This window comes from Apteryx mantelli, chromosome 13 (genome assembly GCF_036417845.1).
Source record: "Apteryx mantelli isolate bAptMan1 chromosome 13, bAptMan1.hap1, whole genome shotgun sequence".
Taxonomy (NCBI): domain Eukaryota; kingdom Metazoa; phylum Chordata; class Aves; order Apterygiformes; family Apterygidae; genus Apteryx; species Apteryx mantelli.
In genome coordinates, this window is record NC_089990.1 from 1,945,230 (window position 1) to 1,962,057 (window position 16,828).

The 16,828-nt window shown below is 40.9% G+C and overlaps 1 protein-coding gene across 1 annotated transcript in view; it reads left to right on the top strand.

The window, feature by feature from the left end:
• EDA (ectodysplasin A) overlaps positions 1-16,828 on the top strand; it is a 108,645-nt gene that overhangs the window by 76,534 nt on the left and 15,283 nt on the right. The window contains exon 3 of the mRNA XM_067304173.1: positions 14,931-14,960. Within this exon, the coding sequence (XP_067160274.1) occupies positions 14,931-14,960 (30 nt within the window). The remainder of the gene's footprint in view (positions 1-14,930; positions 14,961-16,828) is intronic.

Consider the following 16,828-nt stretch of genomic DNA (forward strand, 5'->3'; position numbering starts at 1 on the left):
AGAGCAACAAAGGGAGGAACTGGTCCAGGTCACAGAGATCCCAATGCAGCAGTCAGAGTGCCCTGATCCATACGCGACCTTCCTATGCCTCTGTCACCAGCCCTTCCTGTTGGATCTGGATTGCTCTAAAAGTAACCCTCACTTCATTGTTCGTGATATATTTAAAGAAGCGATTAGATTCATTCCATCTGTAAAGCTTCCTTGGTGTGTTTGTCTCTCCCACCTTGGTACCTCCCCCTCATCTCCTATCTGTTTTGGCTGAGGTAGGAGCATCACAGCTGAAAGATTTTGAGATGCTGAGGTTATTCAGAAAGCTTGAGAAGGAGGGTCTAGGTTGCATTTTTAGTTCCTTATGCTGATTCAACTTTTGGATGGATTCCAGGATTGTCCTGATAGATTCTTACTGCTTGGTCTAAGGTATGTGCTTCAGCAGACTTTGCTAAAACTTAAACTCTTTTAAAACTTCATTTTAAGCAGGGACCAAAATTTTCAGGACTGACTGGTGATTCCATATGAATTTCATTTCTAAAAACTGGGGCTTTTCATATAATGCCTCGGGTCAAGTATTGAAAAGTTTAAGAATGTTGAATAGTTTCTCCTTTTACAAAACACGGTCAGTACTAATGAGAAGAAAACAGATGTTACAGCAATGCAGGAACGTGATTGCATCTGAACTGTGTACGCCTAATGATGGATGCCATGTACCAGGCACTGTAAATGGCAAAATAAACTAGTAGTTGGTGATTTCTTTCCCACAGTATGAGAGAGGCTCTATTGTCCTTCTTCCTGAAACATTTGCAGCTGAGCTTTGATTTTTGTGAATAAACTGGCTCTTTGGCCACATCTACACAGTATTCTGCAGGCAGACACAAGTTTGCTTAGCACATGCTGCAAGTCCGTCTGGTCGCACATCAGCTCTAACACAAAAGCTGTGTAACTGGTGCTGAGCCTGCGTGCACAAGCCTTTCTGAGGGCCCAGATATTGTATTCAGATTCGGGGGTCTGCTGTCACGATTACATGATATCTGACTTTGGCAGATCTTGGGCTAGAACAGGCTCTTTTTTCTGTCTTTGGGAGCAGGGGGAGGGATTGAACAGACAGACTTATTCTTGCTGCTCTGCTGATGGGAATTGTGAAGTTGTGACCAATTGTTCCTTTCTGGTCTCATATTAAAAATCCAGTCAGTTGTATTAGACCAGATGCATCAACTATAAGAAAAGAAGTGTAGTATTGCACAAAGCTAAAAAACACTACCACCAGGAAATTATTCAGGGGAAAATGTTGTGAATGTGACATGGTAATTCTGTGCTTTCATTAGGGCTTTGTTAGCCATGATGTAGAGCAACATTGTTGCATTCATAACTGATCTCATTAATATGAGCAGGATTTGGTTAAGTACATTAATCTCTTTGAAATGACATGAATGGGTAAACCCAGAGTTGGCTGGGCCAAATAACACTTCGCTGTCATAACTGCTCTAAGGACATGACCACTGCAGGAGGCCCAGGCTTGGCAGGGAATGGAAGAGGCTCTCTCCTCCTGATTGCTTTCAGATTCCTGCAAACGGAAGTATACATATATGCGCACATATACATCTTTAGATATAGATCTGTGCTATTCCATGTAATTAAACTGTCGGATTATTTCGCAGGCACTGTATTTGTGGAATGTTCATAGAAGCTTTCAGTCCAATTAGGCAGTTACCTACAGGAGGAAGAAAAACATATGTAAACTGCTGCAGAGATGAGATAGCTGAACAGATTCCCTCACACCTGTCCTTGATTCCTTATGGCTGACTGCAGTGGGGAAATGTGTGTTTAAAAATGCCAACAAACAATTTAAGAGAGCCTTTAATACACTTGGTTAAAACCTTGCTGCAGAACCACTTGGGAATCATTTCTGCTGGAATTCATGACATATGTTAGTTGTTTATCTTAGTGGGATATGACTTAAAATGTCAGAATGTTTTGTGTTAAGCAACAACTGAATAAAACAAACAAAATAAAAACACAGCTGTAATACTACGCTTTAAATTGTTAGATTCAAATATGTGGTATTGATAAAGTAAGCAATAGGGTACAGTGGTGTATATAAAATAAGCCCTGTGAGTCCAGCCAGCAAGCTGAAAAAAAGCCTTTAGATACTTGAATTAGAAATAGTAGTGGTGTTTGTCAGCTCTGCTGTAAAGATGCAGGTTTTGGAATGCAGCCTAAATACCTGAAGGCAAAGAGGTACATCCTGTTCTTCTTCCATAGCCCGTGAGAGTGCAGAAAACGAAATACGATGGCCACAGGTTCTGGTGTGAACCCCAGGAGCTTGGCTGGGACTGATTATGTGGGAGCGGAGTTAAGAAGGGTGGAGATTTATGTTTGATTGTTTTTTTTATTTTTTGAGAAATCAGTGCAATATTATTGAGCCAGCAACAGTGGCTCTGTAGTTAATTAGGAGCAGGATTTTGTCTTTGCTCATGAACACATTCACACTGTGGTGTGCTTACACCTAGTCAGCGGAGACTGGAGGGTTTGGTTGGTTGGTTTGTTTGGTTGGTTGGTTTTTAACCTTCACATTATCGATAGGGTGTCCTGATATCTTGCCTGCTCTCAGCAATATATACGTACGCAGGAGTAGAGCCCACCTCAGTTCTTCCCAGCCATCCCTGGTGCCTCTCTCTTGCTTCAGTTTCATTTCAAATTCTTCAAAACTGAGGTGTTTCATTTTAGTTCGCTGAAATTTTTCAGTTTTTCAAGAGCGGTGAAAATGAGAGCCTTCAGCATAATGAAGAAACAAAGTTACCTGACTTTCGGATTACCGAATGGCATGGTTTCCTGGGATATCTCAAGCCATTTAACGATTCACCATCACAGACAAGGGAGGGTGAGGTCTTGTGCTGCCCGTGTAGGTCTCCGGCCTTGCAGAGAAGGCATCAGCTGCAGGACAGAGCAGAGTATGTGCTGGCCTCCTGGAGCAACGCTGCAAGCTCTGCCCCGGAGGCTGAAGTGGCTCTGGTGGGATTGAGGAAAGAAATTAAAGTCAGCTGATCCTTCTTTATGTCACATAAAGTGATTAAAATTCCTGTTGCAGGAAATGAGGGTAGGTATGCTTTTCTGAGGAAAAGAATTAGAGTAGTGATTTTCAGTAGAATTCTCCTGGTTGTTAGAGAAGCAGTAAGATCATGGAGTAATTTAGGGTGGAAGGGACCTCAGGAGGTCATTGGATCTAACCCTCTCCCCCAAAGTAGGACCGACGTTGTGACAGACATGACAAGACAGCAAGGATGGCAGATGGCTCCAGGACTGTTGCTGTTTTGGCCCGGTTCTTCTAAGACCCACACACCTGTGTTGTTCCTCATGTCAAAAAGCCCTTGTGAGATATGCAGGGCTGGGTGGGTCTGTGCGAGCTCCAGTACGTGTCCCGCTCACGTGGCACCTGGCAATCTACAAATTGCACAGTCCTTTTTAAGGTGGAGAAACCTGGTCAATGCATGAGAGCAGTTACAGTCATCCTTTTTCTTCCTCCAGCCCAAATAGGGTAGAGCGTGGTTGCTCTGCAAGGTACCTTTACCTGGACAAAATGAAACAGGTTTTTGACTGATCTTTTCTTAGGTTTGTCTCTTTTGCTCATACTTCCATTCTGATTATCCTGAACTGCTCTAACTAAAGATTTTTTCCCTGTGATATAATTAAGGGTCACTCTAAAATACAGCAGAACATACTCTCTCTGTCTCCCAGTGTCTCAGCATTTGGGGATTTAACTGTCCTCACATTCATTATGAGTTTGGCTAAGTTATTCCTACATGTGAAGAGCCCTGTTTCTTAATGGTCAAACCAGGTAAAAATCTCTCTGAGGTATTGTGAGGAGAAAAAAACAACAGTAACGTAAAGCCTGCTGTTATGTGATGAGATCTCACATGGCCTGAAGCTGTCTGAGGAAGGGCGTTTGTGGCGCTCTGGCTCTAGTGACACTCCAGTGATCCTGGAGACTGGACAGGAACGGGCTGTGACTTCTCTCTGTTCATTTTTAGACTGATGGGGTCAAACTGAAGTCTAGTGTATGGAATCAGAGGAATAGGGAGAGAGCAGGCTACTGATTCACAGAGCTCCTGGAACAGGATCTGATCATCTGGATAGCACATGGATATAGGCTTGTCCTTTGACAGATTGCTCAGAGGAGAAGAATAGTGAGGCAACAGAAAGCAACTCTCATACCTAACTCACCACAAGAGAAGTGCTTCTCAGCCTTGCTATTGATACACAAACTCTTCTCAGACCCTCTGGCCAAGAAGCATAGTGTCCCAGAAGTCTCAGAGGAGACCTCAGTGCACGACGCTTCCCCTTGAGACATATGGAGACATATGAAAAGTCCTTGAAGGAGATGAAGAATAGCCTCAAAAGTGGACATAGCCAAGGGAGTGCCTCGAAAGATTGCAAGACGAGCTGCAAACTCTTCTTGATCTCAAGGGCTGGAGGAAACTGGCTGTGAGTGTTAGGCAGTTTAATTCACCACAGGGGTGTGGTATCATAAACAAAGAGTGTCAGCTATAAATTGGCACCCAGCCAGTTTTGGGGACTTAGCAGCCTGTAATTCTAGAATAGGATGGGGGACCATTATCTTCTGAAGCAACGACTTCTGAAATTCAGGACTTACAGTTCTGCTGTGCATAGAGTTTAAAGGAACTGAGCAGCAGGCTGGGATGAACTCTTGGTAGTGCTGTTGAAGGAAGATACCATTAGAGAAGGACAAGAAGGGCATGCCATTTTATGGGAGACCAGCATGGAGTGTCTCAATTTAAGATGTAGCCAGAAAAGATAATTACGGGTGACTGTGTCCACAGGTGAGCTTTAAAGAGTTTAAAACAAAATTGAAACAAAAGCAGAGGGAGAAGCAACAGTGATGGTTGAGAATAAATGAATGGCACTGGCCTCTGCCCTAGGTACTTATATATCAAGCGCTGCTGTTTCTTCATGCTTTTTTTCTTCCACTTTGTATGGTGAACTCTGCATTCAGTTGTACAATATATTCAATGTATTCTGATATATTGGAGTTAGTGATAGCCTTGTACCTTGGACATCTCATTCTATCCCAGCCATTTTGCCTGTAATTGCAGACAGTATCTTTTCTCCACATTTAGGGGAAGACTACTCCTCTTCATCAACCCCCCCCCCCCAAAAAAAAAAAACAACAACCCTCTAGCAAGTCAAACCAGAAGTTTTGAGAAATACATGATGCATTTTACTTCTGGGGTATTTTCCTGGATTTGTAGTTGATTGTTTTTTCTTAATATTTTGGAGTAATAATACCAAATTTGATCTGCTCTTCAAGATCTGTTGCCTTGTTCTTTGGAATTAGTAGAGAAACACTTTATTTTTAGGGGAAAGGAAAAAACTCATCTTGTTTCAGTATTTGTATCACTGACTTAATATTTCAGTAGGGTCCAAGAAGCTTTCATCTGGCTAAACCAAATTTCCTGAAAATGTTGAAAACATTTTGGTTCCAAATCTCCCCCAAAACCACATGTTCTAGATTAAGCATGTGTTTGGGAGCTAACATCCTTCTTTCCCCAACTCCACCATAGTCTGGCATTAATAACATTGCACTTAAAAATATTTGAAAAGCATTACATATCCTATACCCATGTGAATGAAGCAAATATTGTTACACTAGTTCTGTATATGAAAAAACAGTTTCAGAGGTTTGACCAAAGGGGATTTGTTTGATCTTCTCCTTTGAGACAACTTACCAAAGAATGTAGTAGATTCTCCATTGCTTGAGATCTTTCATCTTTGAAGTAACACTTGAGCTTTTCTTTTTTTCTTTTTTTCTTTTTGCCTTAAAATTGGTCAAATAGAGACAAAGTGATTGATGGAAGGCTTGTTAGGTAGGACTTCTTTTATACTTGATCATCATGATGGTTCTTTCTGGTCTTAATGTTTGTGAAAGTTAACAAGGCTGGTTAGACTAGGCATAGACCTTGGAACTGTAAAAATTACCTGAATAGTTGGTTTCCTGCTATTTTTTTGGAAAGCTTCAAGTGGCAGAGAACTTCCTTCCTGGAAAGGTGGAAGCTTTCAAGGTTGGTAGACACTTGCTGGTCAGAGGCTTATATGAAAGATGGAATTTATTATGGATTATTAGGCAGAATAACAACCTGCTGGTAATAAGACTTGAATCCTGTGATGCTCACCCACTGCACCGTGGAGCCTGGGTTGTTGTACTCTGCTTCGGTTTCTTCTCTCTCCCACTCTCCATTTTGTCTGTTTAGCTTCCAGGCTCCTTGAAGACAAAAATCCTTGTGTGCAAATGGGGCATTTGCTGGGACTTTTATATGCTTCAAGAATGCCATTAATAATGGTTTCCCAACTAGTGTCCAGGAACTAGACTCAAATCCTGTTAGCTTTCTATTCTCTAGAAGGTACTTGTGGATTTGGGCAGTATTCAGAGCTTTGACTGAGATTTTTCAAGTGGGCTCTTTCTTAAACCAGATGGTTAGCAGGGTTAACACAAATTTCGATAGCTGTTGAGAACAGTGGTCATTAATATTCTTCCAACTACAGCCAAAAGTTCACACTTCAAAGAAAAGCTGTAAATTTCTTTGTAGTTCACAAAGATGGTATAGTTTTGAAAACGCACATATTAGATAAGTTATGTGGAGCTCCCTGCTTCTGTTTTTCTCTTCAAAATTAAGGTAGCTACTTTCAAGAAGAACACCTATAGACTTAGTGATTTTACTTAGAAGTCACCTCATGCTTATTTTACAAATGAGTATGAAGAAAAACAAGTGAAGTGACATTTCTGGAAGCCACTAACATCTCATTAATCATCAAGATTTTGTCTCTGATTCAGCTTGCCTTTTCAACCTGGGATGAAGATTAATTTCTCGGTTCCTCCGTTTTCTCCTCTGTAGAAGGCAGAAAGGGGACGGTAATGCAGAGAGCTCTGTGTCCACTCTCACAGGGGCTGATATGAACGGTTCAGTTGTGTTATCTGGTCTTACTTATCTCTCAAACGAGAACTGTGCTTAGGCAAGAAGATTGACAGTATATCATGGTAACTTTGGGCTAGGAAAATAGAAAAGGAATGTCGTAATAATCCCAGGACCAAGCAGTGAAAATAGAGTGAATTCTGAAAATGCGTTGGTGCAGTCTATAGGCGATATTACAGTTTTTGTAGCGTATCTCTTCGTAATTGGTTTCTGAGGCAAACGTAAGTCACCTTAAAGACATCAGTAGATTTTCTTCATTTTGTTTCAATGTGCTTAAATGTAGCTAATCACATGGCAGATATACCAGATATGGCCCAGATGCCTCTCAGTGTGCAAAATGGTTCTTACGGCCTTCTCGGTGCTCTGCGAAGAACAGATATAAAGTTATCATTACCTCTGAAGTGTAAAGGGTAGGTATTTCATAACTTCTCAAACCTACCTTGGAGGAAGTCAGATATTCAACCTCTCCAAGTTTCTCTGTAAAGCGCAACCCTATTCTCCCCTCACCCCAGAAACTCTTTGCTCTGAATTTAATGCGGATGCCGGTGGAATGCATTAACAAAGCTCACTGACATTGTTCTGCTCTTTGCAGTTGAGAATTGGAGAAAATTCAGCAGCTTTCTCAGGTACTAATCCTTTGTTTGACAGATTCCTATTATGTCAACCTTTTATTGGTTTTATATGAAGCAGGCATAATTACAAAGGTCTGTTCCCATCAGTAAAATCATTTTGAACTATTTTGAAGGAATTTGAACTATTTGTTGTTAATCCACACACATAACTAATAAGCGAACACAGTTTTTTTTTAATATCCTATGTATTTCATCGCATGTCCTAAAGAAGTTTTTGATATTTTTATATTTATAGTAAATCATAGCAGTATGTAGTATGCAGAGAGTAAAATCAGAAAAGAAATATAAGCTCTATTAATCTTTATAAGAGAAAACATGTCAAATGCAATATCTTTGAGTTGCTTCACCATCTGTTTTTTTCCAAAAACCTTGGCAATTATGCAGCAGATGTTAGGTCTGCAGAGCTGGGGGCTAGAACCTGTTCTCTGAAGCCTGATAAGGTGTCTTCTGCCACTTCCTGTGCCACAGGTGCTGGTTTATACAACAAAACCTCGACTGTTGCAAATATTTTCTTTAACTTAGGAGAGAGGTTTGCAGCTGAACTGGCTTGTTGCTAAAACCTATGGCCATAATAATTCTGCTTGAAGAAGTGACTTGGTGTTGCTTTGAGTTACAGTAGACGTGTCTTCCACTTCCACAGAACCCGACTGTCTCTTGGGTTTTTTGATTTGGGCTGGGGTATTTGCTATCATCTAGAGCTGTATTTTCCTGCTTATAACTTTCTCTCAAAGTTTACCACTGTTGCTGATTTTATATTCCTTCCATTTCTATTATCATTCTTTTTTATTTTCAAAACAGATGTGGAAAATAAGCTTTTAAAGAACTCAAGATCTTGGGCTGTTCAAAGCCACAGTCTTCAAAAGCCCAGCATGCAGTTTTGCCACTCTTGCACCTTTTTGGGGGGAAATCATGTCCTGCCAGCAAAGAACTCAGCTGGCAGATGATAAAGCTGCTGTGAATCATTATAGCCAGAGCTGGTGAGCTTTTTCTAAAGGAAATGAAATGAAATTTTATTATTATAAATTATTTCATAATTATAAATTATTATTATAAATTGTAAAAGTAGATCACGTAGCAAGTTTAAACATTTCAGGTGAGCTTAGCAGCCTAGTTGGTAGTTTTCCAATTATGGCTTTCAATAAGAGTTGGCAAAAATAACCTAACTACTTTCCAGAGGGATTGACGAATTTTTGAGAGACTTTAAGGAGCTTCCATGATGCCAGAGAGCTCGGCTTTGAGCCAGAAGATGCCCTCCAAACCTTCCACAATCTCTCCATTCAGGAGGTGAGAAAAAGCCTTCTAATCTCCAGCTTAACTGTCTTGGTGACTAACTTACACGTGCTGCGTGCCAGAGCTGTCCTTTAAGCCTTAATAGGTCATCTTCCTCCCTGCCTGCTCCCCAGGAGTGTGCTTACAGCAGTACTCATCTCTTTCTCAGGGTGGACAGTCTTGACTGCTAACCAGACAGGCTCTTCTTTTTTATTTTCTGAAGATAGGCAGTCCAGTCATGTCTGTTTGACCTTCGCAGGAGTTATTCTGTCATCTTGTTCTCATTTAAATCGGTCTTTTTGTATGATCAGGATTGAATGAATTACTCCAGTTTTTTCACCCCTGTTTATTAAGTGGTTCAGTATTTCCCTCTCTCTGCTGGAAATATTTCCACTGATACTTTGTAGGATTACATTTCCCTCTTTCCTGGCTGTATCGCAGAAAATCAGTGCATACACACTGTGTTCTCCTCGGCTCCAGCTGAACAACAGCACCATACAGCAGAAATGCTTATTACTCCCTATGTCTAATTTATAGGGCTCTGCATTTTGTACGACTGAGTCTCGTTCCATACTTATTACTGTATTCTTCAAAGCCGTATAGTTTTTCCTCTGTGATATCCCAGTCCTCCTCTGTATTAGCAGTTCTTCTCAACTTTCTTTCCTGTGCCCAAAAGAGCTAAGTAGAAGGGTTAAATAAAGCTGGTGGTTCCTCCAAGGAGGGATTCTTAGAGCACAAGCATAAATTTAATTTCAGATGAAAGACAGGAGGTGTAGAAAGGGATAGTCTTCCCTAAATCTTGGCATCTGTCTTGGCCTCAAACGCAAGCAGAAAGAATACAGAATGGAAGAAGAAGCTAGGTGAGATACTAGGAAGAAGTACAAAAGTACGGCACAAAGGTGTGTGGAGAAATTTATCCATGCTTTGGTAGCTATTGCATTTAATACAAGCAATCAGGACCATGATCTTGATCTCTAATATGGACTGAACAGATACTTGTGAAAATGTATGAAGAACAGAGGTGATGTCAGAAAACTGATGAAAAGCAAACTCAAGGCCAAGTGTATAAAGAAGGCAAAAGAGGAACTGTGAACAATTGGCCAGGTTACTCTGTTTCCACCCGAGCTGGAAGGAATCGTCAGATGCACTGCCGTAAGCACCTGAAAAACGAAGACAAGGTCAGTAACAGACAGTATAGTTTTTTGAAGAGCTTGTCAAGTCAAACTAATTTCTTTCCGCAGCAAGACGACAGGTCTTGTGGACAGAGGAGAAGCAGTGGGTATCAAGTACTTTGTTTTTTATATGGCTTTTGATACAGTAGAGGAACCTGGTGCAAATGGGTCCATACAAATGGAGTAATGAGTTGCCAAATAGCCATAGCTGGAAGGAATCTTCAGTGGTTCACTGTCAAAATAGAAGGATACAACATTCTTGATCCAGACCAGATGTTATTAATACTATTCATTAACAACCTGAACAATGCATTTTAGACAGTGTCTATTAAATTTTTAGTCAGGAGGGACTGCAAGTGTACTGGAGAGCCACAGTAGAATTAAACATAATATTGACAAATTGGAGAACAGACTGAAAATGAAAGTATGATATCCTGCACTCCTTCCCACTAAGCTTCTGCCAAGGTTAATCAACTGCATAAAGACAAAGTGGTGGAGGGACCTGCTAATAGATGTGTTGAAAAAGATCACATGCTATGTTGAGTCAAAACCTGAATATAAGTGGATGACATCAAATACTGAGGAAAAATACAAACGAAATATTGAAATGTATGAACAGGACTTTAGCCTAGAAGACATACGTCAGCACTGATGAGACCACATCTAGAGGACTGTGTCTAGTTTGGGGCACCAAAGTTCTGGAAGTGTGTTGATCAAAAAGTGACAGAAGGCATCTAGGAAACTACTATTAGAGATCGGAAATCTGGAATGGGCACCTGGGATGAAGGATTGAATGGGCTATGGCGGTTTAGCCTGGAGAAGACAACTGAGTGGGAAGATGGGTCCTCAGTTACAGAGGTCTCCTGCAAGGAGGAATTAAGGAAATAATTTAGTGTCCCTGGTATTTGAAGCAGGACGATAAAATTGTAGTTAGGGAGATTTAAGTTAGACACTGAGAAGTTTCAAGAGTGATTATAGATTTCCTCTGAAGGCTTCATTTTTGGAGGTCCTGGAGAACAAGTCAGGCAAATACTTGTTAAGAATAATCTAAACATAGTTGATCTTGCTTAGTAAATTATTGATCATCCTTTTCTGTATGCTTCCATATTAAAATATCTTTGAAGAAAGTATTAAAGAATTAATACAGTAACATGAAACTCATGTTATTGCCTGTGCAAATACCTGTGAAAATATCTTAATGTCTTTCACGACATGGTATTTATTTCCTTTGGCAAAAAGAACTTGGTAAGTTGATAAGTGGGTCTGGGTATATTTTAAATGCAAGAATCATTCGTCTCTCTTCCAGTGATGATTTTGCGCGTGTGTGTGTGTCCAGGAGACGCTGGTATTTAAAGTCGGCATACTTTAAATAAATTGCCTAGCATTTTCTTGATTGTTTTTTAATACAGACACCGTACAGGCTGATTTTGCTGCTCATACGTTTTCTGTTGCTTACTGCTAATAGATAAAACCAGATGACCAAAGGGTAATATGCATTAAACTATTGCAGCATTTAACTGGTTTTATTGTTTAAATATTGAGGTGTGGCCTTAGCAAAGTACGGCAGAAAGGATTTGTTCCTCCTCACGTAGACATTGGGCTAGTGTATACCAAGTAAAGCATTCAAGCCCTGCGCCTCAGCACCTTCCATCTCGAAGGGCGTATGCATCTGCCATTGAGGTGGAGCTCTGCTGCCCAAACTCAGTGCAAGACTTTGTTACCGTTTTAGAGTAAATTTAGAAAGAACAGATGAGTTTACCATTTTGAGCAAAAATTCGGCAAGTTCTGTCTTGTGTTGTATCAGATGAGTCCTGCAGCTCTCTGCTACAATTAAATTATCCATCCCCTCCTATTGGGAGATGAACAGATGCAAACCCCAGAGACTCAGAAGCTCCCAGGGCTAATAATATTGTGTTTTTTCATGTCAGAAGTATTTTTGTGTTTGTCGAAAGATTCACTTGCACAGCCGTAACATCTCTCTCTGCCGTGCCTGGAACAGATGCGTGTGTTGTAATATAGACTGTGAACATTGACATCGCATGTGGTTCTCATTCGTCCCATTCATCTTTGAAGCTAATTGGTTCCATCCATTTCAAATGTGTTTGGCTCGCCGCAGTTATTTGTACTTTCACTCTGGTTATAGCGCTAATGGTGTGATATATATAACATGAAATAAACTCTCGTGACTCCGAGGTCTGTAGAGACACATACGCAGCACTCGCATTTCGCTCGGCATTTTTTTTTATATTACATCCCCAGACAATTTTTTCTTTTCCCTGCAAGTGTTATTAACTAGCTGGTGCCTACGATGAGGGCCCGTAGAGATGCCAGTGCCATCGTCACTAGTTCTGCATTGCGGGAAGTGTCAGAGCTTGGAAAATGCAGAGAGGAGCCTTTTGGTGTTTGCAAAACATGAAAGGTTTTACAATTCATCTCTTTTATGCTGGTCCTGATGTTTTGTTTCACTATTACACCTTAGTGAAGTATTAGTACTAGCATTACTAGAAACCTACGTGGTGTCCCGTCTACGTGTTTAGTATTTTGAATATATGAAGTCATAGTAAATTAAAATAAATATAGATAATACCAGAAATTTCCCATCATACCTTAATATAATGCATGGAAATCAGTATTCCTCTTGAAAAGACATGAATAAGATTCCTGGATATTTCTGTGGTTCTTCCCTCATCTTTCTTTTAGTTATCCCAGTTATGGGAACGCAGTCATGGCACTTCCGTACTAGTTTCTAATTTGTCTTTCGCTACCGTTGCTGGCTCAAGATGCGCTCCTTACCTTCCATGCACGGAAGCGCTGCCGTCCTGCCTCGAAGGCGCAGCTTGGCTGGCGCTGGAGAGGCGTGTGGCAAGCAGAGCCGGTCGTTCTGGGAAGGCAGCGGATCTCCTAGAATTCTAGGGATTCGGGACGATGGAGCTAAAGATGATGATTGCATTGTTTCTTCTACACTCTAGGGTCTGACTAAATACTGGCCCAAATATAAATTAAAAAGTGCACTCTTCTATTTCACGGTGCTTTGATGTTGGAGGAGTTGAGTCCTGAATTATGATGTTTTGCAAGCAGAGTTACCACCTGGGTCATGTTCCCCACCAGACCTTGTAAATGCACCTCGTGCCTTTTTCTCTACTTCCCTACAAGAGGAATAGTAAATAGATCTTCTTGCAAAATTGATTTGTTTTCTCCAATACATGCCTCCTTGTAAAGGTGATTTCAGTGATTTCCTCAACATATGTTCAAACCCAGATTTTAGGCGCATTTGACTGGTAGACCCTTTTCCCTCCTTGGCAAGGTAGTGTCTGGGGATTTTTGCAGTTTACTTCTAATCCCTGATTAATTTTTGAGGAAGCAGTGGCACATGTCTCACGCTTCACTTTCCACTGGTATTTTGATGCTCAAAAAGTCCTGTAGTTTCTCAATTTTGCTATAAATATTTTCAGTTCTTGCTTTGGGAGGCTTGTATTTCCAATGTTTAAGTAACCCGGTTTAGACTAATTCTTTGGTTTTTTATTTTATTATAACTTTTAAACAACTTGGCTTGCAGGCATTTGGGTTAGTGCTTTCCCCTGCAAGCAGAGTCGTGTGAGCTCCCTTCCGACCGGTGCTGGCGGTGCAGCAAAGCAAGTCGCCTCTAAACCACCGTTTCTCAAGCTTGGCCACTTTCAGCTGATGTGTTTATTTTGTAAACAGATTGGCGGTCCGGTTTTGTGATTGAACTGATGGGGAAAAAAATGCCGTCACGTAGCAAATTGTTAACGGTAGCCCCCTGCTAGTCCCAAGGCCGTCCTCCGGAGCAGCCGGCGTGCAGGGCCCTGGCCGCGCTCCGAGGAGCTGTCCGGCGACGTCCGCCGCCATGAGCAGCTCACCGCAGTATTGTTTCACCTTCTCAACAGCAGTTGCAGGTGTAACCGGATTTCAATTTTATACTTTTGTGGCTGGTGTTTTTTTTTTTTTTTTTTTTTTTTTTTTTTTTTTTTAAACTGTTTCTTTATGTTAAAAAGTTTTTGTTGCACTGTCCACAGCAAGACATTACTGGCCTTTTAAAATGCAAAGCTTTTCTATGATTTAGGGAATAGATTTTAGAAGAATTCTCTCCCCTGTCCGTTGCTTGGCTAGGAAGAACAAAGATAAAGTTACTTTTACAAATCCATCACAGAGGAAAAAAAAAGAGCTTAGGTTTTTAAAAGTTTCTCTAGTGCATACTGGGCTGTTGGAGTTAGGTTTAATGACACAGAAAATTAATGTATCGCTACTTAGACCATAAATGAATCCATTATCCACTTGAAAAATAACTTAGTTTGTAGCGGTCATATTTTTAAATGGCATCTGTTAAGTCCCAGGATTTCTGCTGTCTGAAAGTTTGGCATGTCACTCCAGTATCCGCAAATTCGGTGGATATGTACAGTAAGTCTAAGGGCAAAACTCAGCAGTTGTAGCTAAGCCAAAAACAAGACTGTATCGGTGAATAGAGCTCTGACTCCATGGTGGGAAAGCAGCCGGCACCTGAGGTCTGCTGTCGTCCAGAAGCAGGTGATTTAACTTGCCCCTCGCAGTAAAGCGGGAGAGACACATTCATTCTTGAAGTGTGCCCCAAAATTCACTGTATTGAGTTATATCAGCCAGATACGGGTTGCTAGTCTGAGAGAAGGCAGAGCAACCCGGGGTCCCGGTAGGATCTTTTTACCTCCACAGCATTTGATTGTAGATGGCAGAAAAATGTGCATCCTTGGCTTAGTGTTTTTGTTACCAATTTTGTTCCAGCTCTAGACAGCCTTTTTTTGGTGGTTGTTGAGGGTAGTGGGGATTTTTTGTTATTTCAGATGAAGTGGTCACTGAATTTCACTAGCTTTCTTTTTCCTTTGTAGGTCCGAGTTCAGTTAAAAACAAGAAAAAGGGTAAGTTTGAATTTTAATTTAATTTTCCTGTAACGACTCTTTTCTGTGCCTGTGTTGAACTCCCCCGGCTATGCTTCTCTTTGATCAACGGGAATGAGAGAGCGAACGCCCTTTCCCCTCGCCGTGAACGACGAGGGTTAGCAAGGGCCAAACGCGTTTTTGAACGGGGGGGACATCCGTGCTCCCACGCTCCCTCCTTGCTGCGGCAGGATTGCATGAGCTAGCAGGGCCTCGGGAGGATGGGTGTTCGTTGAAGTTTTCCCTGAAAGCTACTGGAAAGTTCATTACGTTGTATAGATGTATGTGCTAAACCCTAAGATGCGTAGTTTGACGGCTGAGCGGAGTTGAGTCTTGTGCCAGGTCTCGTGAGCTGCTTGCTCTTTGCCAGGCTGTCTGCAGTGAAACAACGTTAATTTGCATCTCTGACTCTTCTGCTGTGGATCTGTCTTTTTAGCAAGCCCATCCGCAGGTTGGTGTCTCATTCAAACCCTCTGAATTAAATACACTCTCCATCTGACTTCTAGATGCTTATTAAATTCAGAAGTAGCATTTTATGTGTCCATTCAAAGTGTTGATCAGTCCACAGATACTTTGACTTTCTTACCATGTTCTTCAAGCTGTTTGGAACATGTAAGTGATTATTTTTGAAAACGCTTATCAATGAGTTGGGTTATTTGGCACGTAGGCCTGTGTTCAGTGGCGGTATCTGGTGTTGACCCAGTCTGTGTAATACTCCTGGGGAATACTTACATTCTTGCTCTTATTTGCTCCCAGGAACTTGAGCAAGTCGAAGTATCTGAGTTGCCATATAAACTTTTTCTCAAAAAAATGTTACGTTACTGATTTCAAGGAAGCATAGTCTGATTGCCCATTTTTTGCTCCTCGTAACCATCTATATACTTTTGTGTACATTTTAAAAGCTGTGGTGTGCACTTACGAAGTGTTATAGGTTGCAAAAAATACATAAACAAACTGTGTGCAACTCATGGGCTCCCCCAGATGTACTTTCTTTGAAACACATGAAGCTCACCACTGATACAAGGCTTAATTTATCAAGGGGCTTATGGAGGCATTTAAATGAAGCGCATGCCAATGTCCAAGCCTATGCAACAAAGCATTTATATGTATACTTACTGTCAACTTTGTGCTTACTACTTGGGGCCCTATTGTACTTAATGCATATTTGGTTAAAAGGAAAGTTAGCTCTTTATCCACTTTACGTTATGCTCTGTCACTCAGAAGAAATTTCCATGCGTCCCAGAGTTTCACATAGACCCCAGACTGCAATAATTGCATGCAACAACAGGCAGCAGCTGAGCTTCTGTGCTGTTTTCTTGTATATACTACTTTAATAGCACATCAAATCATTTTTACTCATTGTATACAAACTCAAAACTTATGGTTGAGAAGTTGAGACAGGCTACAGTTAGAAACTTAGTTTATATTTATCCTCAAAAGTAGCATAAAATTTTATGTTCTAAAAATTTGTCCTGACAAAACTCTGAAACCCTAACCCCATGTTAAATCAGCTGAATTAATAGCAAATGATGATTGCGGTATTCATAGCAATTTTGGAGCAGCAGAGGGATCTCATAGTACTGTATTATATACAGCTGTAGTGCTGTATACAATTTTATAATTTTATGGTACTTTTTTTTTTTAAGAATTGTAGCTTATTGTTTGGCGTATAATGATTAAGGGAAATATATTGCTTCTGCCAAGTTTGAGTTTTGGATTCTGCCTAGTACATTTGGCTAAAGATAGAGACCTGGCAAGTTAGGAACTGGATGATCGAGACACTCACTACAAAGCTATTCTGTGGTGGTGCTGGTGATTGCCGGAGGACGCTTTTAAACCGATGTAGATTT